This window comes from Vanellus vanellus, assembly GCF_965231255.1.
Source record: "Vanellus vanellus genome assembly, chromosome: 7".
Lineage (NCBI taxonomy): Eukaryota > Metazoa > Chordata > Aves > Charadriiformes > Charadriidae > Vanellus > Vanellus vanellus.
In genome coordinates, this window is record NC_138912.1 from 19,589,409 (window position 1) to 19,613,920 (window position 24,512).

The 24,512-nt window shown below is 40.6% G+C and overlaps 2 protein-coding genes across 2 annotated transcripts in view; both read left to right on the forward strand.

Moving 5' to 3' along the window:
* Positions 1-24,512, forward strand: part of ACTA2 (actin alpha 2, smooth muscle) — a 475,038-nt gene that overhangs the window by 11,111 nt on the left and 439,415 nt on the right. The window lies entirely within an intron of this gene.
* Positions 1-24,512, forward strand: part of HTR7 (5-hydroxytryptamine receptor 7) — a gene marked incomplete at both ends in the record, with an annotated part of 26,568 nt that continues 2,056 nt past the window's right edge. Inside the window, one exon of the mRNA XM_082486032.1 lies at positions 1-527. Coding sequence (XP_082342158.1) covers positions 1-527 — 527 coding nt within the window. The remainder of the gene's footprint in view (positions 528-24,512) is intronic.

Here is a 24,512-nt window from a genome sequence, read left to right on the forward strand (position 1 = left end):
ATGGTCCTCGCCCTCAACGGCAGCCACCTCTACGGTAACCTCCGGCCCTTGGTCCTGGAGGACCCGCGGGCGCTGAGCGGCGGTAGGATGATCGCCGGCTCCTGGCCCCCGCGCAGCCTGGCGAAGCTCGGCCCGTCGCCCCCCCCGTCGGCGCTGCCCACGGCGAGCCCCCTCCCCGCCAACGACTCCCAGTGCGGGGAGCAGATCCTCAGCTACGGCAACGTGGAGAAAGTTGTCATCGGGGCCGTCCTCTCCCTCATCACCCTGCTGACCATCGCCGGCAACTGCCTGGTGGTCATCTCCGTCTGCTTCGTAAAGAAGCTGCGGCAGCCCTCCAACTATCTCATCGTCTCGCTGGCCCTGGCCGACCTCTCGGTGGCCCTGGCCGTCATGCCCTTCGTCAGCGTGACCGACCTCATCGGCGGCGAGTGGATCTTCGGGCGCCTCTTCTGCAACGTCTTCATCGCCATGGATGTCATGTGCTGCACGGCCTCCATCATGACTCTCTGCGTGATAAGTATCGACAGGTGAGACACCCGCCCGACCACCCGCGGGGACCCGCACCGCGCCCGCCGCCCCCGCGGACCGAGGGCGGCCGCCGGCGCTGGGGATCCGCCGGGAGCGGTTCTCTCCTGCCTCCTCCGGGTCCCTCGGAGATGAGCTGCAGAGAAGCTCAGAGCACGGAGGGAGGCGAGAGGAAGGAGCCCGCCGGAGCCGTGGCGCTGCCCCCCGCTGCCCCAGCCCCGGTGCTCGCTTATCCCTCCGGCTCACGTCCTTGCTGTCGGTACTAACTGCCAGAACGAAACCGGAGCTAAACTGTATGCGTTTGCTGTGGGCTCTGTGCAAATAACGGGGCGTTTGCAGCCCGCTTTAAAATTTGCAGCCTATGTACTTACAACTAGTTTATGCCTCAGCGAGGTTTGAGCTGATTCTTCCCAAGCTGGGGACGGTGTAACCTCCCTGAGTTCAGGGGAGTTTTACCAGGTCAGAGATTGCACAGGAATTATAGCTGATTAGGTCTTTATCGTTATTCTAGGACAATCCCAGAATAGCTCCATTTCAACTAACAGAACCATTTTTTCCCAAAAAAACGTTTTGTTTGAAGGGAAAACTACTTTCAAATATTTGCTTTTTAAAAAATTTCTTCTGCCCCCTTAAAACTGAGCTATGCTCATTGACACTTAGCTTCTTCCAAAAGATGCAGGCACTGGAGCAATAAGGAGGTGTATACAGACTGCAGACGAGGATCTTGGCCATTAATTTCTGACGTTAAGGTCATACACCTAAGATCTCACATTTACCCATATCCAAGTTCTCCTCTGCAGAGGAAGGCTAACAGATTCCTTTATTCCATGCAGGTCCCATTCTAAAGTAAGTTGCAGCCTGTAACTTCCCCCTTCCACAGCCTAAATCCCATGCCAAGAATTTTAGCATCTAGGGGGAGACTGTTTTCATTACAACTCAACACAATTAGCAGAAATTGAAAAAGTTCCTAACTAGGCTGTACAATTAGTTTATCAAGTCCGATATCCAACAGTAGCCTTGATTGTCTACTTCAGAAAGGTTTTGGAAAGAGCTCTGCATTAGGTGTCTGCAAAGAAACCGTCTTTCAAGAGAGCTTCCCGCAATAACTGGAGGTTGTTTCATGCCAAGGAACATCACGGTTTATATTAATTTCAAAACTTTAATTTCTGTGTAAGCACCCCCTGCTCCAATGCTCTTTATTTTGCGACTTCTAGAATGGCTAGCAGTTATGTGAATGCTGCAAAGCATCTTGTAGCAATGAGATCCACATTCAGACTTTGACTGAGTATCAAAGGGTGCTGGTTTGATTGTTTGGGTTTTTTTGTTGTTGTTGTTGCCTTGAAATTTGCTGTCTTTTAACTTAATTCCAGTATAGTAAGAAAATGTGAATAGGCTTATCTACCTTCCCAATTTTATTCTCTGTTTTTCTATCCTACCTAATTTAAGATAGGTGATTTCATTTTTCCACTCTCCATATAAAGTATTTCCATTCTTTGATTGTTCTTGATGTCCATCTCTGGCTCTCCACCGCCACTTCTAATAACCTTTTGATGACAGGTTAACATAATTAAGCTTTCTTACCAAAGTAAGAATGTGTGACTGATTCACACTGTATCACTGGAGTAATTTAGTTTTACTCTTTTTCATTTCTTAGCTTAAAATTTGAGGTCACTGCTGTATGCTGAAAAGGGGCTTTGACCGAACTGGTCACAGTGATGACTGTGTCTCTTGCTGTCTTCCCATTCTCCCTCCACTCCCCTCTCCCCCCAAAATACCAAGAAGAGGTATTACTATGTATTTAGAACAGAATATAACCTATTATGAATGACTGATTTTCATTAACAAGTGCTGGTTTAAACCAGAATGATTCTTCTCTTGTGCTTGCATTTCTGCTTCTATCACTGGATGTTTATTGAACTTGATCTCTTCATAATTCATTATACTGTTGTCTGCTCCCTACTTGAAATCAAAATTCTGTGAATCACAATGCTTTAACCTCTGTCACCCAATCCCATTATATAGTGAAGATAGGTGATTATCATAAATAAAAGGAGACAAGCCAGCAATTCATTAGCAAAATGTCTCTACCACTTGAAAATAAAGAATAAAAAATCTCCATGATTTGTAATCCTATTTAAAAATAAATAATTCATTATGCTGTTGTAACACTGCTCAGTCAGGCCAAAGATTAGCTTAGGATGTTAACTAATCTTTGAATAGTGAATATGTACAAAACATTCAAGCCAGGGAGAAATGGTGAAAATTAAATGTGAATGATGAAATGTTGCCAGCGTAGCATTGATTTTAATGGTGCTGTCTTACCGTCAGTTGTTCTTACACTTGTGTAGTTAGGAAAGCCTTGAATGATCAGTGAGAGATTTATCTCTGGAAAAATGAGTACCTCCAGATAAAGTATTGTATGCGGTACAGGAGCTTGGAAATAGCGATGTATATAGTGCATTAGAGGGTCAGACCATTCTCACAAGGACCGTTTTTCCATTGGTTTGATGGCAACACTTGTATGTTTTATATTATCTAGCAGGAGAAGATCTCTGATGATACAGCCCTTAATGCCTCAGTGCAAAGAACACAAAACCAAGGTGAACCAGGAAATCCAGAAGCAGAGGAGGAGTGAATGAACTCACCAACTTGGCTGCTGTCCTCTGTGTTGTTTAGATACACATAAACCTTGAAGCACAATTAAATGTCCTGGGGTCACAAAGGAGACATAGAAGACATTTGTTTAGGGAGAAGGGTTAAGATAGGGCAAAAAGGAGCATTTTTGAAGAATAATTCTGAATAGCACTGCCACCTGGCTCTTTAGGACAGTTTAGGAAGCTTTTGTTGTGATCCGGTAAAGTCTCTCCTGAAGGGAAAGATGAGGGTGGCACATGCAGTGCAGAGACAGCAAAGAAGTTGGATATTTTAGAATTTTCATTGTTAAACCTCTAGGTTCTTCCTGAAGCAGATATAATCAGTTGAAGGTAAATAGCTGAAAGAATGTTACTATTGAATTAAACTTTTTTTTTTAAAAAATGTTTGTTACAAACGGTTAGGCAAGGTTTGTAAGGATTTGTCTTTTATTAGACAAAATTTGTCTTTTATTAGACAAATATAGCTGGTAAAAAAGAGGCTTGCAGGCCCTTCCAAACAGGATAAATTGAGTAAATCAAAAGAGGCTTTTTGATTTGTTTCCCTTGCGCAAATATGTGCTACTCAGCTCATGCCACTGAGAGCCCTGAAATGCCAGCAGCTGGCAGGCCTACTGCACACAGAGAGATTTTGCTGCGCAGCCCTTAGGGGCGGATGTGTTTTTCAGCTGAATTTATCAGTTGGAAAGCTCTGAAACATGCAGATTAGCATGGAGTCTGCAAAACGGGCTGGTTTCATTCTTTTGAAAAAAACCCCGTCTTTTTTCCCCGAGTCAGACACATCAGGCACCGCTCCTACTTTTGAAGTTGCTTCTACTCTGAGTTGTATAAACGTTAAGACCGCAAAGTAGATGTTAGTGTGCTATTATGGGGATCTCTAACTTTGTACATGGCCCACAAGAAAGAAGCTAGTCTGTTGGTAATAAAATGACCTTTTCAATGAACTAAATTTGTGGAAATCAGGAGGTAATGTCCATAACAATACCAAGGTTTGGACTATTACACTTGTCTTTGGATCATATCTTTCCTTTTATTTCACAACAGGTCTTTATCAGGATGACCTGAGATGAGCATGTTATTTTTGAGGTATCTCTATCCTATTTAAGCCCCCGCTTTGGAAGAAGGCTATCTGCTTACAGGCAGGTCTGTCGGAACTAGAACAGATGTGATGGAGAGACGAGAGCATTTCTCCCTTTTCAAATTTCGTAAGGATTAAACAGGCAAGACAGCTTGATACCCAGACAGTCAATATTACCTTTGCTGTGCTCACCATTCATCATATGACGGGCAGCTCTGGAGAAAGGTAGGAGTTACAGAGACTTTGGCAGGATAATTGTGCCTCAGTGAATAGTAGCCTCCTTTAAGCATTCCTTATTACTGTGGTGTTTTTTTTTTTTATCTCAAGGCTCCACTTTTCTGGTTCTGAATTAAAAAATTATACTGCATTTAGATTCCTTTACATTTAAGAGCGAGGAAACATTGGGAGTGAATTATGAAGGACAGATTCAAATCACATCTTAGTGGGTGAATGAACATATAAAGGGAATTAATTGAATTTAAACTGGTGGTGTTTGCATGCTGATTCATCATGTTCTTTGGACCCAAGATAGCTACAGAAATCCTGTTTTGGAGACTATCCACTGGATAACTGCAGAAGTAGCTGTTTTTAATTCAATTTAAAAATAGCTCTTTGGCTTAGAAGGTGATAAAGTAACATAACTACTCAGATACAGTTGAGTTGTAACACTTTCCCCACACCCACACAAGTAATGAAACACTTCTGGGGGAACTTTTCCAGTCTGTATCTTAGCCAACAATTCATGAGTATTCCAAACTTCCATTAAAATGATGAGGATTTGGAATTTGTATGCAAATGATACCAAAGTGGGCCTTTTTGTTGATCCTGAGATTTTTACACACATGGATCAGTTGTGTCTCCCTCACTGTTTGGTATCTTTTGCCATACGCTAAGTGTGAGTCCTTCTGCTTCACCTTGGAATACGTCAGTCCCTAAAAGCTCACCCATTTCCAGTGTCCTTGGTGCATACCTGGGAACTCAGGAGGCCTCAAAGTGCCTCACAGGAAGAACTTGGAACTACATTTAAATAAAGACTTTAGCACGTTCAATAGAATCCAGATGTCTAAATTCTGTCTACATCCAAAACTGATAATGTGACCTGAAAACCCAGTCAGTGACTTCCTAAGCCTACTGGCACCTAAGAGCCCTGCGTGGCTTCCCAGTCAGTATGAAACTCTTCTTCTGCCCTCAGGCCATGGGTGGAAAAGACTGTGGTCTGTTCTGCCAGCCCTGCTCTCTTCCTTCAGAAAATACATGTAGAATATATATGTAGAGATAGATATGAAAAAATCCTGTATGTAATATATTTTGGATCTAGAATAAATATAGGTACCTACCAGCAGTTCCCCCCCCCCCCGAGATTTTGTTCAGTATATGTATTTACACAGAAATAACTGAGGAATCAGGAAAAGCCTGAAAGGAACTATAGGAAAAGCGTGTGATGGAGTTACTGCAATTAAGGTCTATATAGCAGAAGAAAGTTTTGGGACCAACATGGCAGCTAATTCCTTACCACCACCACCATCACAAGAGCCATTCTTTCTATTGTTCAGTCCGATAAACAACTATGCTCTTTCTGAGTCCGTGAATAACTTGTCTGGCTTATGAAAGATACCGACAGCATGGGAGTACTAAAGTGGAAAAAAAACCCAGATTTGTTTTTATTCCTTTCTGTGTAGTTTTTCTAATTTAGTCCATTTAAAGAACATTCCTCAAGTTGTTGTAGTTTCTTTTCGCAGAGGATTTCTTGCCAAATACTTCTGCAATCTCTGTTTTATTATTTACATTGAAAAGAAGTACAATGTAATTTTTTACTACTAAATCCTGAGATGAAGAAGTTGAATTGGAAGTTGGATGCATTAAGTAGTATAAGGCAGTGCAATGTGTATCTCTCACTGAGAGCAAGCTCCGAAAGAGTAAATGAAGCCGGAGTGTTTTGCTGTACTTACATGATCATGCTTCTTTCGGTACCTTTCCGTGGCATCCTCGGGTATCTTTTCCCACTTCATGTCGGCAGCCTGCAAGAGATGCAGTTACGTGCACAGCAACCTGGTCTCGGCCATGGGATTGTTTTGTTATGTCTTTGCAGAGACACTGTGCTTCATGACTACACTGCCAGATGCACAATAAGTAAGATGGGAGGTAGAAAAATAAAAGATATTTTATCAAACAGGCCATTTTGTAAAGACTGAACAACTCAAGAGTAAATGTGGTTCTTTTACCACCAAAACGAGTGGAAGTTTTGTCCTCCTGCAGCGGGAACAGGCATAAGATCTGAAGTTTGGTAGATGTGTCTTGTGGCTGCACAGTAGAGGCTGACAAAGCCTGGGAAACTAGAAGATGTTACAGAAAAAAATCTGTAGGTTGATTATTCTATTGCTGTTGTATATTGGATGCATTTAAGTAGTGTTGTCGAAAGGGAGTTACGAAGTGCAGAGATGCAAGAGGTTATTAGAGGTGGCAGTGAAAAGGTGACTGCAATTGGTAATGTTCCAAGGTATGCACGGATGGGGAGTTATAATTCCGTTGGTACCAGCAGATTTGCAATTACACCACACTTACGTGAATGCCTTTTCTTGAAATTGGATGTTGCATCTTTCCCCCACATTTGAAACTGTCTTCTGTTTGCTCCTACCAGGGTTTAACAACTGGATGAGTTTTCAGAAGTGATTTTGGGGTCTCTAATTCTTGGGGGTTCATCTAGACATTTCAAAGGAGCCTGATAGTCAGAGGTAAGGGAACATTAATTCACGTTTTTGCCAAGCAGGGCATTCTGGAGACAGTTAAAAAGTGATTTTTTTTTTGCCTGTCAAGGTCACAGAAGTAGTGAGGCTGGAGTTGCTTCAAGATTCACAGGAAAAATACAATTCTAGAAACACTCTTCTTGGTGTTTGAAGGGAGCTTTCAGAAATATCTCCTAATATAAAACACAAAACGCAACTATATATCATACTGGCATGATGGTGTAGTGTTCCCTGTATACACTGGTATCAAACTGTATTTTCCTAGAGTGTTTTTCTTGAACTGAACAAGAATCATAGAATGAAACATCAAAGCATTTGTAGTCATTATACCGTGTTTGAAGAAAGATTACTACATCACTGGTAGCATGTTCTCACAACCTTGTAGAGGAACAGAAATTAATCAAGGAGCGTTCTTTGACTTTTCCGGAATAATTTTCTTGGAAGCTTATTTATAAAAATCCCTGTAAATTATATAAGTAGGATATCCTATTTCTTTAAAAGAAACCCAGTATTATTTTTAATATTGTTGTTGAGTTTGAAAGATATTATCGGAAACGTATGTGGCAACTTTTGAAACAGAACATCCCATTTCAACTGCAGTTGATATTGGATATATCGCACTGTCTTTCAGCTGCAAACACCTCTTATTTTTTCTTTCTCAGTGTATCACACACAGATCTGGTCCTTCCTTTGTGGATTAGGAAATCTGAGGAGCGAGCTGACCACTGTAGGTCTTGCATGAACATAAAAGAGCTTGAGAAACAGTTGAGTCTGCCAAGGTGCAGCTGACGTACAAGAAAGACCGGGGAGCAAAATTACAAGTTCTGATATCTGAGTGTACAAAGCACGAGTATCGTAAAGGAATACTCACTGCAGTTTTGTCCTAATGGTCACTACTGTTTGTAAGGTGAGGATAATTTCTTTCAGCTGGAAAGCTTACAAGTTTTAGCTTTTCATGTTGTACTGGACTGCCCACTGTTTCTAAAGAATTGATTCATAGTATATCTATTTCTAGGTATGCTGAAGATAGAAAAAACAGATGAAATTTTTTGAGCAAACTCTTTCTACAAAGGTTAAGTTTTCCCTTCCAAAAGACTCCAGTAATTGAATATATCCCAGGGAAATTTTGTTTCTATTCTGTTTGAACTAACATAACAAAATTAGAGTGCGGCAGCTTTGATTTCTTCTTGTACCTCACTGTTTACTCAGGGGGCTTTATATAGAATATCTAGATTATCTGATATGTATGGGTGGTTCTGTACATATTAGCATGTATGCAAATCAGGTAGTGATTCACCTCTAACAGTAAACAAGCTTTTTGGGTAATGTACAGACAGGAATGAAATTTCTAATAGTGCCAGCTGTTCTAATAACACAGAACTGATATGTGCAGGGAAATGAAGTCAGTACTGAGTATATTCTTTCTGTCTTTATCCTGCCCTCTGCTATCGAATTGTGAGCTAGCACAGGAGACCTCCGAGGGGGGTTAACATCATCGCGGACAGCTGTGTCACTGCAAAATGGTCATCATTGTTTAAAAAAACCCAACTCAAAACAGAAAAACAAGGAGGGACATTACAAAAAGAACTTTTTTTTTAAAGTAAGGAGAAACGAGGGCAAAGTCTATTCTTAGAGGTACATTGTGTCTTGATGACAAAGCTGGCAGCAAAGTTTTTTCCTGAGATACATTAAGGAAATGGGTGGTTTTTTCTTACTGTCAGAAACTTGAAACCAAGTTTTTTTAGCTTGTAGAAGCGTAAGTTAAAAACATAACCACAAGGAAAGTTGGTTATCCATTTTTGTTTACAGTTTTTTTTTTATGTTCCTTTAAGGAGATTGTGGGAAGTGGAGGTAGAACCGTATGAAAGGTAACCATTGGGAGCTATTTGTCCTGCAGGGTGTAGCAGGCTGAGGAGCAACCAGCAGCTTGCCACATATTAACAGTGGTGGAAAAACTGCTCAGGGACAAAGGGAGACTGGGCCGAGTTTGTTGTATCTCAGACATGCACTGAGTTGGGTGAGACCAGAACTGAAGCAAAAGCTTGCCTGCAAGGGCACCGTTTTTGTGGGAGAATTCTGTACAAACCTTTTTACTTCTAACTCACCATGTGATGAGTTTTCTGTATTTAAACAGTTCAAATATCTAGTTTTCGTTTAAATAAACTTTGACTTTTTTGAGTTGAAAACTCTTCAGTCTTTTGGGGAGAGCTTATTATTGGAGATACAGGCAGACACATCATGAGGTCTCCTCCCAGTGACCTGGCGTGCAGCTGTGCCACCTTCACTCCCACTGAAGAATACCGATCAGTATCCCTGCTGGCATTGGAGTCATCATTTCTCATGAGCTACACAAGTACCTGCCATCAGAAATATGGCCTATTGCTGCTGCAAGTTAAATTGAGCCGCAGATACAGAGATTTCTTTAAGTACATTATTTATAAACTGTACGCTTTTCATGAGAGCTGTGTTAGAGACTAGGGACAACGTATTTCAACATATGGTTCGCACATCTCCAGAGAGGGGCACAAAAGGTAACTGCAAAAAAACCCAACCCAAGTCTGCTGTCAGTAGTGTCTGTTTACTAGTTAAGAGGACTGTTCCCATAGTAGAAAACGTAGGGATTTTTTAATCGAAGTAAAAAATAGAATCATAGAATCATTTTAGTTGGAAGAGATCTTGAAGACCACCAAGTCTAACTGTTAACCGAGCACTGCCAAGTTACCACCAAACCATGTCCCTAAGCCCCACATCTACCCGTCTTTTAAACACCTCTGGGGATGGTGACTTCACCACTTCCCTGGGCAGCCTGTTCCCATGTTGATAACCCTTTCAGTGAAGAAATTTTTCCTAATATCCAATCTAAACCTCCCCCCAGTGCAACTCGAGGCCATTTCCTCTTGTCCTGTCGCCTTTACTTGGGAGAAGAGACCGACCCCCACCTCGCTACAGCCTCCTTTCAGGTAGTTGTAGAGAGCGTTAAGGCCTAGAGATTTACTCTGCTAAAAAGTATTTAGAAATTGGCAAGAGGCAGAAAAATTAGAAGGTGGAAACAGAAGACATAAGCACAGATAACAGAAGTATATGCTATTATCTAAACTTATTGTAGAAATTGCAGCATAACTGTCATCATGAATACAAACCGTGAAAACATGTTGTGATTGTCATGAAATATTTCAGCTACACAGTACCATTTGCCAGAATAATCTTCTGTAAGCAGATCTCTATGTGGGTTGTTAAATTTTGTTTATTTCCTGTAGAAGTTGACATTTAACAAACAGTTGAAATACTAAATCCCTGAACAAAGTCAGAGTCCACAAATTACTTGGAAATATTTATACCCATGACCCAAAACATCTGCTGACAAGGTGCAAAGCTTTTCTTTAATAGCCTAAGAAGATGTTTTGATGCTAAAAATAATACAGCTTTGGCTCTAAAACCTTAATTTTTGCATTGTTATGTGCTGCAGTTTCCCTTTTACCTTAAGAGTCTGCACTCAGAGACCCACTTCTTAGCACGAGCAGTTTGGGCAACAATACCGATTGTAGCCTCTCAAGAGTGTATTGTCCCATATTAAAAAGCTATTTTTGCTAAAGGAGTTTGGTTATTAGCAGAACACAAGCTTCATTTTTTCAAAAATAACTGAAATTGAAACAGCGTACCGGACTGTTTGCCTGTGAATTAAGCAGCACAAGGAGGAGCTTAACGTTTCCAAAGTCTATTACTTAACGTAAAGTTGCTGCACTGCTGCCAAAGTGTTGAAATGAAAGGAGCATCTCATCAAATATCCCAAACACCCGCAGGTTGCAGTGAGCTCCCCGAGATGCCCATAGGGTGTCTGTGGTCATTCATCCCACACTGATGCCAAAGTTCTGCTCCTAAATTCAAATGCACGTTTGAAGTTGTCAGCCTGGCAGTGAGAACTGATATTATTGGAAGCTGTAGGCACAGCAATAAACCTTAGGAATTTTAGTCTTTATCCGCACAAAGTTGATGCTACCACGTCTCAGAAAAACCTTAGAGTTCCCGACTTGCTGCTGACAAAAGCAAAGGAAAGACATACTCACTGAGAGGTGAGAAGAAGGGCTCCCTTCTGCTGACCCGACTTATTTCACTGCTTTCGTGTGCGGTGTAGCATCTGTAAAATGAACAGAGAAGAGAGGTCTGGGATCCTTGAGAACCTCCAAATCCCACAATCTTTAAAGACTTTGGAGGAGGAGGTGTTCAATCATCAGCTGTATCTATTTCTGTTTTGGCATAAAGGTATAACTCTAAATTCTGGGGAACATGAAAAGGCATTGTTAAAGAATTGTGCCCACACACACACACACTGAGCTGGAAAAACAGTCATTTGTGGATAGTTGAATCTGGCCTCAAATTTTGTCATTCTGTACAGAAAACCCAGGGGAAGAGGGCCAGAAACTCCTTTCTTCACAGGAGAAAAGCAAAAGGTTCATGCTGTAGCTGGAATGTACAATGAGTTCATGCCTGTGAAGTTGATGGTAGTGGTTTGTGTTATGTTGAAATTTGATCTATATTTTAAATACATTTAGTGTTGCAGATTTTCCATGGTTTCAAAAAGGAGCAAAACTCTGAAAGATGTTGCTGAAGGAAAAGGATATATTGTGGTGGAAGCCTGTTGTGGGCAGGCCTGCCCTCGTTCAACAAGACAGAGAGGACACATTATTCTGGCTAATCTCCCTTTTTCAGGTTTCCTATCTAGAGATCTCTAAGATGACTTGGAGCCAAAAGTGTACCTGGTGATGTCTAAAGTAGGGACTATGAATTTCTGGATTTGGATTACTTTTTACGGAAGCAGCAAGCTGGAAGAAGCCAGCTACGTGGAACCACAGCCTGGCAGGTCTGAGCAAGACCCGGGAGGTTCAAAGTTCATTAGAGTGGAGGACTGGTTTGCTAGAAAGAAGTAGTGTCCATGTGGCCATTACTTTCTTCATTCCCAAACCTGCTGGCAAAAATGAATAAATATTATGATAAACGAACTATTAAATACTGCGGTTGTGAAGGGCTGAATACAGTGTTTTACCCACTGCAGTTTCACTAGATGTCTCTCCCTTTCAACTCTTCAGTTAAAGGGCACCTGGGGCCGTGTATTTAAGGATTCTGACTAATTGCGAGGGGAGGAAATATTTGTAAAGTAATATTAAATTCCTACAAATTTTCTATTTCCAGTTTATAGAGGAGAGCTTGATCTGACCAATCTATTTATTGAAACTAAATTCCAAAATATCACTGAATGAGACATTTTCCGAGGAAAATGACAGCAGGCAGAAAGATTACATGTGAAGGGAGAACTTGGGATCTGGTGCATAAGCATGCTGTAAGTAAATATGTTAGTTAAAATAAGTGCTAAGGAAATAAATGACATATGGTTGAGAGATGTGGTTGGTAGCTACAGTAGACCTTACATTCATTGACATGAACAATGATGAGGCACAATAACCTCATTCTGTACTGTGTACTGAGCAGACAGTACACTGCTAAAATACCAAGAAATGACAAATAAATAGCTGTTTGTATAAGTTACAGGGAAGGAATTACCTTGTTATCTTCCGATAAGTCCCCGTTCCAGAAGTTTCTGTTGGAAAGGACTGTGAACAGCAGTTTTCTCAAAGGTTCTTGACTTACAGATACACAATTTGATCTAACCTCCTGCCTGCCTTCCTTGATACCTCATGCTGTGCTCTCTCCGACCCACTGCCTCCCCTTCCGAAAGAGGTTGATTTCTTCCTATGATGGGACCTATTCAGATTAGGAGGCGAGACATGCTTTTACTACTGTAGAGGACAAGCAACTTCAGAGTCTTCGTCTTCAAAGAACTACTGGTATTGTAGGGGATCAGAATGGGATGTTCTGTTATCAAAATATTTTATGAAATTGAGATGATTTTGCTAGAATTTAGTTTTTTTAAGTAACACAATTAGGGTTATTTTCTGGTGATGCCCTCTCTTGATATTTCAGAACAAACTGGTTCAGTTTGTTTGCTTGTATGTGAACAGCGGGGTTCAGTGCACCATTGTGTTTCAAACCAGTCAATTCAGGATAAAAAAAAGCCTTTGGATTTTTCCTTCATAAAATTCAGAAAGAAGGTCAATTTTAAAGCTTTCCTGAAACACAGCACGGCTCTCTTCATTCTTCACACAGCACTGCTAGATACCTGTCAGTATGTGACTTTGAGCAGATATTCTTCTCATGCTTTGACTAGAGTTGTGCTTGGTTGCTCGTACTCTGGAAATTTATCACAAACACGCTAACTCATGTTTTGGGTAGTTTGGTTGTTGGTGATTGTGGTTTTTTTTTTGTTTTTGTTTTTGTTTTTTTTTTTTAATTGACTCAGCCTTACAAAAATTCTTTGCTGCTGTTGTCGAGTAAAGCATCACTGATCAAAGTTAGTTAGCCAGAATGTACTGGAGATCCAGTGTCCTTTTTCATCTTGGACTTTTTTATGAAACAATTATTTGGATGTTTTGTCTGCTTCAGTACCTCAGTCGCAACTCCAAAGTTGCCATTTCTCACTTTTATTCTGTTAGTGTGTTTTCTTCTTGCTTTCAGACCTATTTGCAGTGAGAGTTCCTTTGAGAGAGGATTACATTGGTGAGAAGTGTATTTTATGCTGAACTACGGTGACAATATTTTAAAAATGTTTTTCAGGAAAGGAGTGAAATTAAAACCCACGGTGCCCACTTTCTAGGAACAGTAGGTACCTCTGGCTGACATTTCTCCAGGTAATATTATAGACCAGACTCTATACAGACTATATAAGACGTTTTGCACATCCCAAAGTTTTAGAAATAAGATTTCTAATTAAACCTGCTTTAGACTTAGATTTTCCTGTATCTAACACAGTTTATTGGTATCTTGCGGTTTCTTCCTGCTGAGCTTAGGCAAAATAGTTAAACTTGAGGTGAACATTTACAGTTTTTACATACCCAACCCAACTCAATGAAACATAGCAAAATCTTTGTGTGATTCTGACAAATTCAGATCTGCCTTCAGGCCAATACAGCTATGGACAAAGCCAAAACCACCCAAGTAGATTAGTTCTAGCTCTAGTTAGTAGATTAGTGTATTGAGATTCACCCATAATCACTATATAGGTGTTCGTTATGGCTCTTGCAAAATTACTGTCATGGAGAGGCAGAGAGGAGAATTCGGACCGTGTCCTCCTACTATTTTTCCTGTCTCTTCGGAGAGAGGAAGAGAAAGAAGGGGGAGGAGGGAAGAAGTATTTTAGGATGGGTTGTTCCTTAAGTGCTTTGTCTGGAGATATTATGTTTAAATTGTTTGTATTCAAGGAAGGAAGAGAGGGGACATAAATATCAGTGCATTTAAATAGCTATTCCCTGAAGATACTTTGTTTTAATATAGTGGTATTATCAGTTCAATGGGCTGTGATTTTTCATTTCATTCATCGCTTATACTGTAGAAGTTTCTGAAATGCTTTATTTAATTGTACTAGAGACATCAGTCATGATTTTCTGGTTAAAGTTGTAGGAGGCTTTCATTTTGAAACAGCATTATAACTTTCAAAATAATTCCTTTTAAGCTGATGTTTAGTGTCAATCCAAACGTGACTCACATAGTGAAGTTGGAGAAAATCACCTTAGCCATTTCTACTTTACAGGAGTCTGATGACAGTTTCCTTTTTAAAAAAGACAGTTTTTCACTGCTCTGAAATCAAGCCCGCCCCCCCCCCCCATTTTAGTTGAAGGTATCTGCTAGCTTACCTCAAACAAGACGAAAAAAAACTGGTTATGCAACTAAAGCACTAACCTTGGTTTGCGATGACCTGGTGATCAGGGTCTACAGGCTTATTTTGTGGTTCTGGGCTGGCCACTTAACCTGCATCTAAAGTGACAGCCTGGTATGCTCCGGCCAACCCTGGTATGCAGGTTCCCTGATCACCCAGAGCAGAGCTCTATGCATCTCCCTGTGTGGTTAGGCTTTTTCCTGGGAAAAACAAGGGGCACAGGAGGCCTGGGTCTTATGCCAGTGTGGTGCCAGGCAACAGCCAGAGTGCTCTGCTGGGCACAGGGACTTGGGAGTTCTGTGTTTTTGTGTTGTTGAACTGGACATCCTTGTACTGTTTTGGCAACCTCCACCTCCTGAGAACCATCTAAAGGCCTGGTGTCCCATCCCCAATCTGAATCTCTACCACTCACCTTGAGAAACTCTCCAAGCTGCCTCAACTGCATCCATCAAGGGAGCCTCCCATGTGCGTCTGTAGGCACTTCAGTACCCTCTCTGAAGGTCCTCCAGGAGTTTGCTCTGGTTTCAACTTGTTTCTAGCACATACAGCTTGGGACCCATCTTTCTGCCAGACACAAAGGGGTCATCTGGTGTGTGTGTGTGTGAATGTGCCTGCACACACATGGGAGGACAAGATGCTAGACTGGTACCTTGGCCAAAAAAAATGACACAGATCCCGTGGACTATCAACCTGCCTCATTGCTCACCTAAGGCATGTTTGTGCTGGTGTCTGGCAGAGTACAGGGCTGAGAGAAAACACATTGCAATTTTTATTACAGCCTACTTGAATGCTTGCACAGAACAGGACGGTCCCAAGACTGAGGCATGTCTGGTGGTTGTCTCCTGGCACGTCTCCTCTGGCCTAGCTGAAGCCAGCAGGCTGGCCTGGATCACGAGGGCTCGTCTTTGCCACAGGACAACACCAGTCAGGATATGAGGGGGGGGAGAGGTCTGAGCTCTGTTAATGAGTTGTGAATTTGAGAACTAAAACACTTTCTAAAGGCAGGGAAATAATATGTTAGAAGAACCCCAGGCTCCAGAAAAAAAACTAAAATCTTCATTGGCTTTGACAATAGCCCTGGGTGTGAGGGACGAGAGGGGTAAGATGGGGGAAAGCTGGAAGGAGGATGTGGTACCTTTTCCAGTTCCTGAGCTGCAAAAAGTATTCTCTTCCACTCCTTTGTTTTCTTTTGCTGAGGAACTGCCTCTGGATAACAGGGTAGGGATTTCATCTCAGCTGGCGCTTCAAAAACCACATCTTTGCTTAAAGTCGCTCTCCCCCACATCAAGGGCAAAGCAGCAAATAAACCTTTTCCTATCAGCCAATATCAACTGTGTGGAGTGCTCCTGCCTATCAGCTGGCCAGCTTGGGTTATCCTGATGACATCCAACTCTTGTTTTGCTATACTGCTTAGCCCATAGGATCAAATTAAGTCCAGGGACTTGAACCTTATCTTCAGTTATGTAGGTGACCCAGACGGATGAACAAAGGGGTCATCTAAGGCTGTAAATCCTCTAATTGTGACAGCATTCGGCAAAATATCATGGTTAATGCCTGTTTTCTGACGGACTGTGACAGACTGCCAAAAGGACAGCAAGGTTTATTGTGCAGGAGGTAGAAACATTTGGGAGTAAGGATCAGAACATGAGATTAACTCCTCAGGAACTAAGGCCATCATAAAGATTACTTCCAGTGCTAAAGCATTCCTCCCCTATTTCTTTATTTTAATGAAGAAAGACTAGAGCTCTGCCATTTTCCCTCCAGAGCCTTACCACCATCCTGTGGTCCTGTCCTTCCTCCCATCCATTCACTTGCTGTTTCAGATTCTCTAGACTGATAAAAGGAGGACAAACATAAGTACCTCCCAGTACATCTCCATCTTTTCCCTCTTAAGTCCCACGTGACACCATTAAGCAATATTTCAAGTCAAGCCTCATCCTTCCTCGGTAGCTTTTGAACTGTCTGCGTTCACGCTCAAGGTTTCCTCTGCTGCTTCTGAAGCTCACTGCCAGAGCCGCCTCCCTCCAGTCACGGCAAATCATTTACTTGTCATCCTCAGGATCATTTTCCCTTTTCAGATTTAACCTGGTCTCCTTTACTATACAAAAGGCCGATAAGATCAAACCTCTTTCCCTCGCTTTCTTCCAACCTGAACTACCTCTTTACTGCACACCCAGTCTGAAACAAACGTTACAACACAACCAGACAGGAATAAATGGGAAGGTGTTTTCTCTTTAATTCTTCTCTCGGACAAAGCTTTCCCTAGCCTCGTCTTCTCAGATAGTATCAGAGAGCTCACACAACTTCTTTGCCCTCTCAAAACGGGGCCAAGCATCTTGTAATAACTTAATAAAATGAGATACCACATCATACACATAAAGGTGAAAAAATAGTCACGTAAGACAGGCACCACTCTACATGTAATTAGATACCAGATAAGGTACAAAAGTTGACATGAGGCAAAGTTACTGCATTTGTTTATATGATTCTAAAATATTTTGAAATAATAAAAATGTAAAATAAACTGAAATGCGAATTTTAAAAAAATAGTGTTTTTTGATATAAATGCCCTTATTGAATACAGCGACAAACGGTCATTTTTGAAGATGTTTTGCTTTTCTTTTTTCTCCTTGATTGATCAAACGACTTAACAACTAGTATAAATTACACCATAGGGTACGAAGCTGTAACAGCGTAGGAGGGCCTGGCCTTCAGGCTTGTGAAGCATTTTGTGTGTAAACTATGATGAAGTCCATGAAGCGTTTTTCAGTGAAGTGAGAAATTGCTTAAAAAGCCTGAGGAGCAGTTCTGTAGGGAATATTCCTGAAATGTTATTCATATGTATTATGAATTGTACTTTATTGTATATTTTGATTAATACAATTTTTTGCTTTTGAAAAGATAGAAAAACTTAGGAAGAGCCTTTTGACTCTCTTCTCACTTCTTTTTCCACTATTGCTTGCTTATTATCACTAGGAAAAAATTAGAGCATTATTAAACAAGTAATTATTAAATTCATGAAAATATAGGGGTGGGCAAAAGGGCCGAAGAGGGTGGTATGTCCCTTGACACAGTTATGCATTTTCTTTTAGAAAAGCATGAAAGTATTTTTATTTTCCCTCAACATTGCACATGATTGAACACTGTAATGAAAAACAGATTCTTCATATGTGTGACTTGCCTAGATTTAGAGAGCTTTTGAACTGTTACAGATTATCTACCAAGAAGTGAGGTGAGAACCACTTTTGAGCTGTGTATCTAATTAATCCTACCGCGCTCTGTAAGCCAACCACACTTATATACAGGACACCAGAAATGATGAAAACCCACAAAGCTGGAGTGCAGACATTTTGAAAAAGTTTAAAAATAGAAAGTCTTCCGTTACAGCATGCAACTTCAGTCTAAATATTTTTTGCCAGAGCTTTTTCAGTTTTCAAATGCATCTAGGTTCTGGGAGTCTGGTGAAGGAAGAATGGCTGAAATCTATTTCCCTTCTTATGTCTCCTACCTTTACGGCGTTGGTGAAGATACAAGAAAGGAAAATATATATGTACTGTTTTCTTGAGAGAGAGCGAGTAAGAGCGTTTAGTCTATAATATAAAATACTTATTTGGTTGATTGCAAAATATTGGCTAGGAAATGCATGTTATCTAACAGTCAGACAGTGTTGCAAGATAAACATCAGCAACTAATTGTTAGGACTTTTTCTTCCAAACAGTATATCATTTGCACTGGAAAACTAAGGGCTCCTGAACTGTTTTGTCAGAAAACTAAGAACAAGGCAGTTACTGGTGACAAGTTCTTCGACAGGCAGAGGGAAAATGAAAGGCAAGGGGTGAGGACAGGTAGGAGAAATTTGCCAAAGGTCTGAAAGGGAAGGGGAATATGGTTTCAGAAATTACAACTAAGATAATAGAAGTTGAATGGAATGACATTGCACAGCTCATTCTGGAAATAGAGTTGTTACGTATTTCTTCGAATGAGAGCAGAATACACCCCCCCATCTATGGGATGGATGTCTCAGATCAGTAGTCAAAAAAGACGAGGGAAAAATACAGAGCTAAGAGAGGAATAGAAGTAAGGCAGGGCAAGAAAGTGAAGTAAAAATAGGAGTGAAATAAAAGAATGAAAAATGAGCTAAAATAAATAAGAAAAATATGAAGCTGGAGAGTTAAGTAGTGTAAGAGGAAGAAAGTCCATGAAAGTACAGAGAAACTGAAAGAAATGTTAGAGAGGAGAACATAATCTTCTACTATGCAAATTACATCCCTTTAGAATGAACAGATATTTAATTTTGATTGACTTAATCCTCCCCCGCTGCCAGGGAAGCCTACACTTCTTGAGTTCCATCAAAAATAAACCCCTACAATGATTTCTGAGAAAAACAAAAATCAAGTCAGAACATTTACTATGCACAATAAACGTATAGTACTGTATTCAATATGTGCCCACTCTAACAGTGGGAACAAATGTCTTCCTTTTGCAAAGAGAGTTTAAGGAAATGCATTTAATTGAGACCAAGAAGAGAAATCATGGAAAGTGTTAACATTGCTGAAAACAAAACAAATATTTCATTCTCATTCTTCCAAGTATCAAAATTAAAGTATCACCATTTCAACAATGAGAATAATGTTGAAATTGTACGAAAGGAGAAGCATAAGCATCTCAAGCAATAGATACTAAAACATACATTTAAGATCTTCCACATTACTGCATTCAACATCGACTGGGGAGGATGAAGTAGAGCTTTAACCATTTCTAACAAACACAATTAAGATGTGGAAGCTGGCCACTGTGCTAAGACTTTGTATAACTATGTACTAATTCACTGCATAAAAAAGATGCAACATTTAATTAGATGAAGCACAGAACTGGTTGAACAAAGTCTTCTTTTCTCCACTGAGTAATGGTTTGATTCGGTTAGTTCTGCTCTCTCACTCTAACATTGCACGATATTTGATGTTTAGGTTTTAAAGTGATCTAATTCATATTCTGAAAGCTGTCATTTACGCAATGAGATCAGTAACTTTGTTCACTTCGGGGAAGGGGAAAAGTATTTTACTGCCTCTGTAATATCCTCCTTTTCCCAGATAATAAACCAGCAGTTACCATGACGTGATTATGAGGCCAGGCTGTATTGCGGAAAGGCAGGTATCAGTACTGTCATACAATAATTAAAAAGGTTACTTTTCACGTTATAGTACCATAGTCCTGAACTGTAACGCTCATGTCTCAGCACTTATGTCTTTTTATGTTTCTATCTCTTTACTTTCATCTCAGTTACTTGAAAATGTGATGGGAATAGTATTTCCCTGATCAGTTTGTATACCTTATTCTATTTAAAAGCAGGTCTGTGGGACAGAGCATCTCTTCCTTCGTGTAAACACCATATCTTTGAAAAGAAGAGAATTTTTGTTAGGTGGTTTGAGATAGCCGTAACAGAAATAATAGACTTGTTCATTGTTTTGGCTTGTTACATTTACATTTAATTTGCTGTTTAATGTTTCAAAGCATGAGAGAAAAGATCTAGATCAATCACTATACTAAGGACAATATTTCTGCATGCTGGGTAGCTTTTAGGAATGGCATCATGCTCCTATTCTCGTGAAGCGTCTCTTCATATTGCACTGAATTTAACATAAAAATACAAAAGGTCATGAGAGAATCACAGCCACCGAAGGAAGATCAGTAGATCAGCATCGGTCTTCAGAGTAAGTTGTTATTATTGGTGGTGAATCATTAGACGGGGTTCTATAGCTGTGGGTTGGCAAAGAAACTAATACAAGGAGATATGGATTGAAGCTGGAAAGCTGCAGTACTAGAAAAAGCATAAAAGCAAAGGAGTAAGCATTTTTGTGTCTTTGAAATAAAACAGTTTTATGACTCTTTTAGAATACAAAAATAGGAAGAGCTGAAAGAACCTCAGGGTTAAGGGCCACTCCTAGTGAAATGGTAAATGATAACAGAACAATATATCGAGATTCCTGGTAGAAATAGCTATAATACATATCTGTGTCTTTTCCAGAACAAGGTTTCTAGTTCTATTCCACAGTAATCCAATCTGCTTCATAAAAGCAAAGTCAAACAGTGAAAGATGCTAATCTGTTTCTGGAATAATTGTCTGTTAGATTAGGTCAGTGAATTCTGAGAAATGAATTAAAATGGAATTCTATCTGCCTTTAAAGTACACGGAGACCAGAAGCAAAGGAATTACATGTGTGTGCTTCAAAAGTGGTATAAGTGATCCTGATGTCATGGTGCATTCAATTTATTATTGAGTTGGGCAGGAGGCTTCCAAACAGTTTTAATGCTTTTAGCTGTTAGGTTTTCTATTACTCTGCCACTACTTGCAGTGAGAAGCAAGTCCTTTTACTTTTTTCTTTCTCTTTTAGCCATATAACAGATGTAATAAAGATTTTGGACACAGGATCCCAAATTGGACCATCCTACTACTATTTTCTTTCTATTGTCAGAGTAGTTGTTAAGTCTCAGTTTGCTTTCTGGATATTTCAAAAGGTATGAGGAGTAGACCCATCTCAAAGTTTCCAATATAGCTATGAACAATTCCCCATTTCTGCAGCTTAAATATTACGGATACATTTAGCTTTCTCAGGAACAAACACAAAGAAAAGGAAATGAACTTTCCTACTGCTGAAAAAAATCAGGTTCACGCCACAAAGAAAGGAAAAAAAAAGTAATGCCTGGTTAACTTGAAATGGTACCGTACCTGGCACTGCAGCTTTTTTTCTTTTTGGAGGAAGAACTGGCATCTTCTTCTACATCTATAGAGTTACTAATCAATTCAGCCACCAATAGGGAGTTATTTGCATGAAGCTGATGAGAAAGGTCTTCCTGAAAAGTTCTTCTAGTAGATGATAAGGAGATGGCTACGTGAATGCATTCCGTGGTAGTGCAGATAAAGCAAACAACTTTTTACCATTTCCTAGATTAGGGAATGAAATAAATATATTTACAAGAAAAGAAACCGTATCGAACCGTCCAGAGTTTTAAACATCGTAACATCTAGTGGGACACAATGGCAGTCCAGTTTCCAGTTTGGTAACGTGTGACAGCCATCACCCCAAGCACATAGCTAAACGTAAATGGGAAGAGGGAATACAAAGAGTCGCAGACAGAAAGACAGATGTGCCAGAAACAGACACCATGGTCTGTGGGTGCCTGTTCCCTATGCCATATATCATTCTACTTTCCATATGCATTACATCTGAACACTTGCTGTAATGTCTAATATATTGAGCACACTATAATAAGAAATGCCTGTGTAATATGCGGTCCAAGTGACACAGGAGACTTTTAGCCCCGTAGAACAGAAACCATTCCGTGTGGTCGTTGTAATGCATCAGCATCAAAAAAGCCAGAATGAGAAAAGCCACAAACGGAATGATCTCATGAGCACTCCTATACAGTTATAATGGTTTTACATTAAATTGTCTATAACAATTGCCTGTCATTAAGTGGTAACAATTTAGAGGTACTGGGAAAGAATGCTGGATCACAGGGAACCAGGTTTTTATTAAGGGGGAAAAAAAGGGACTTATTCATTTACCTTTTCCATTGCTGCTGTTTTGTGAGTGAATGTGGTAAAAGGTGATCATTCACAGTAGCTGACGATGGCACCCCCCGAAGGATGGAGCTCTTTACCCCCCACCTATGCCTGAACAGAGCTCCAGAAAGAGGATGACCAGGGATAATTTCTCCACCCTAGAGCTGGGCACCCCGCGTGCATCTCGCACCTGAATGGCACTGCGGCACAGGAGTCGGTTTATGATCCTCCAACCGGAGAGACACTGAAGAAATCATAAGAAACCAATCCAGAACGGGGACGTGCTTGTGTGTTTACACGCAGTTGTTTAAAAAGGAGTTTACTCTGTCCCTCGTCATTTGCCTTCTCTTTGGTCTATATCGTCTGCTCTTACTTGCAGCCCTTCGAGCAAGGGGCTGTTTTCTAGATTTCAGTGATGTAGTACCAAAAAAGTTCCCACCCTCTATTTTGTTGTTGTATCCTCTAGATACTAGCGCCAGGTTGGCCCTGCTCCTTTTTCTCCACTCACCCAGCAGCCTTTCTTCCTGGAATGGCAGCAGGACCGCGACTGGAGCATGTCGGGCTTCTCATGGAGTTGCCCGACGGTGGTTTGCCGTAGCATCTGCACCTGCTGTTCTGCATACAGCGTGAGGCAAGGCTGCACGGGAAATGCCATGGCCAGTTCATAAGAAATAAGGGCTGTGTGTCTGCAACACTGTGCTTTTGGGGAGTAACCTATGTAGTTACAACTATATATATAGTCCTCACTGTGCTGGGTGTAGTACGGACAGATGCCCTGTCTGGCAGAACTATATAGTCCAGAAACTCGGAGAAGGAAGAACAGGAAAGAGCATTGCCTTTCTTTTACAAGCGAGAACTGAGGCACAGCTTCTTCCCCACCAAAATCAAAATGAACGTCTGTGCCACGAAAAAGAAACAAATCTCAGAATAACAAGTCCGAGACGCTTCTTTCTTGTGGGGGATAGCTGACACACATTAAATGGGCTTTTTAGGGAATTTGACTTCATTCTTTCCCAGCAGTGAGGCCTCAAGGTGTTACATACTTTTGGAATGATACGTTGCATTCAGCTAATTTACCTTTAAGTCTTTTTTTTTTTGGAAGGTAGTAATTAAAGATTAAGCATTACAAAGCACATTTTTGCGCTGAATTTGACACAATGCTTTTAAAGTTCATTAATCTATTAAGTCTTGGACACTCTCTAGTGTATTAGACAGCAGTGATTTACGTTATTTTAGAGTTGCAAGTAAGTTTTCAAGGCTAATGGTTTTCGTATATAGAAATAAAAAGATAAAGTTCCTTCATTTATGCCGGCTGACTTTTTTTCCCTATCATACTACATTTAGCAAAACGGCTAAGGCAGAAAGGATGCCGGTGTATTTTTATGTTAATTAACGTATTTTAATTTCAAATAGCATTTTTGAAGCTCAGATAGCTTCCAAAAAAGCAGTGCCAAGGCAAAACTAATGAATTTTAATTTTTTTCAGTATACTTCTGCTTTTATGAATTCTTTTTGTTATATTCTGATGCATAAGAATGCATCAGCAGGCATTCAGAGCTTGCAGCCCACAGATCTGATTTTTAAAGAAATCCAGTTTCACTTTTTTAGCTACATAATAAAGCTCACCTGTTATTTTTAATGACCAATTGGGTAATAGGTAGAAAAATACATCCTTCAGGAACGTGGACCAACTTTAAGTTTTTTTTTTTCCTAAAACCAGCACATTTTAAGTGACAAGTAAACTTTCTGCACAAAAGATGCGTTTAACTCTTTTGTAGGTAAATCATGCTATTCTCAGACAAATTTTAAGGGTGTGCTACTGTTGTTCCAGAGGGGCTGCAGCTAATAACTTAGCCCTGCAGAACAATGTATCCCTTAGGTAGTTAAACTCTGGAACTTCACCACATTAACCCTGCCCTTCTGTATCTCGGAGCATCTTGGAAAACTCTCAGCTCCTTGGGAGCACAGTTTTGGCAGGGATGCTGTGAAACAGAAATCTCCGTGGACTCTACAGTACGCCCACGGCCGCCACAGCAGGTGAAGTGACTATATTCTAATGCTGATGGTGAGGTGCACAAGAAACAGCCTTTTTTAATAGCACGGTCATGTACCACACTGCTCTAATCCCAGCCGACTGTAATGACTGTTCTCAGCCGCACAGCACCCACCAGGCACAGCTTCACCGG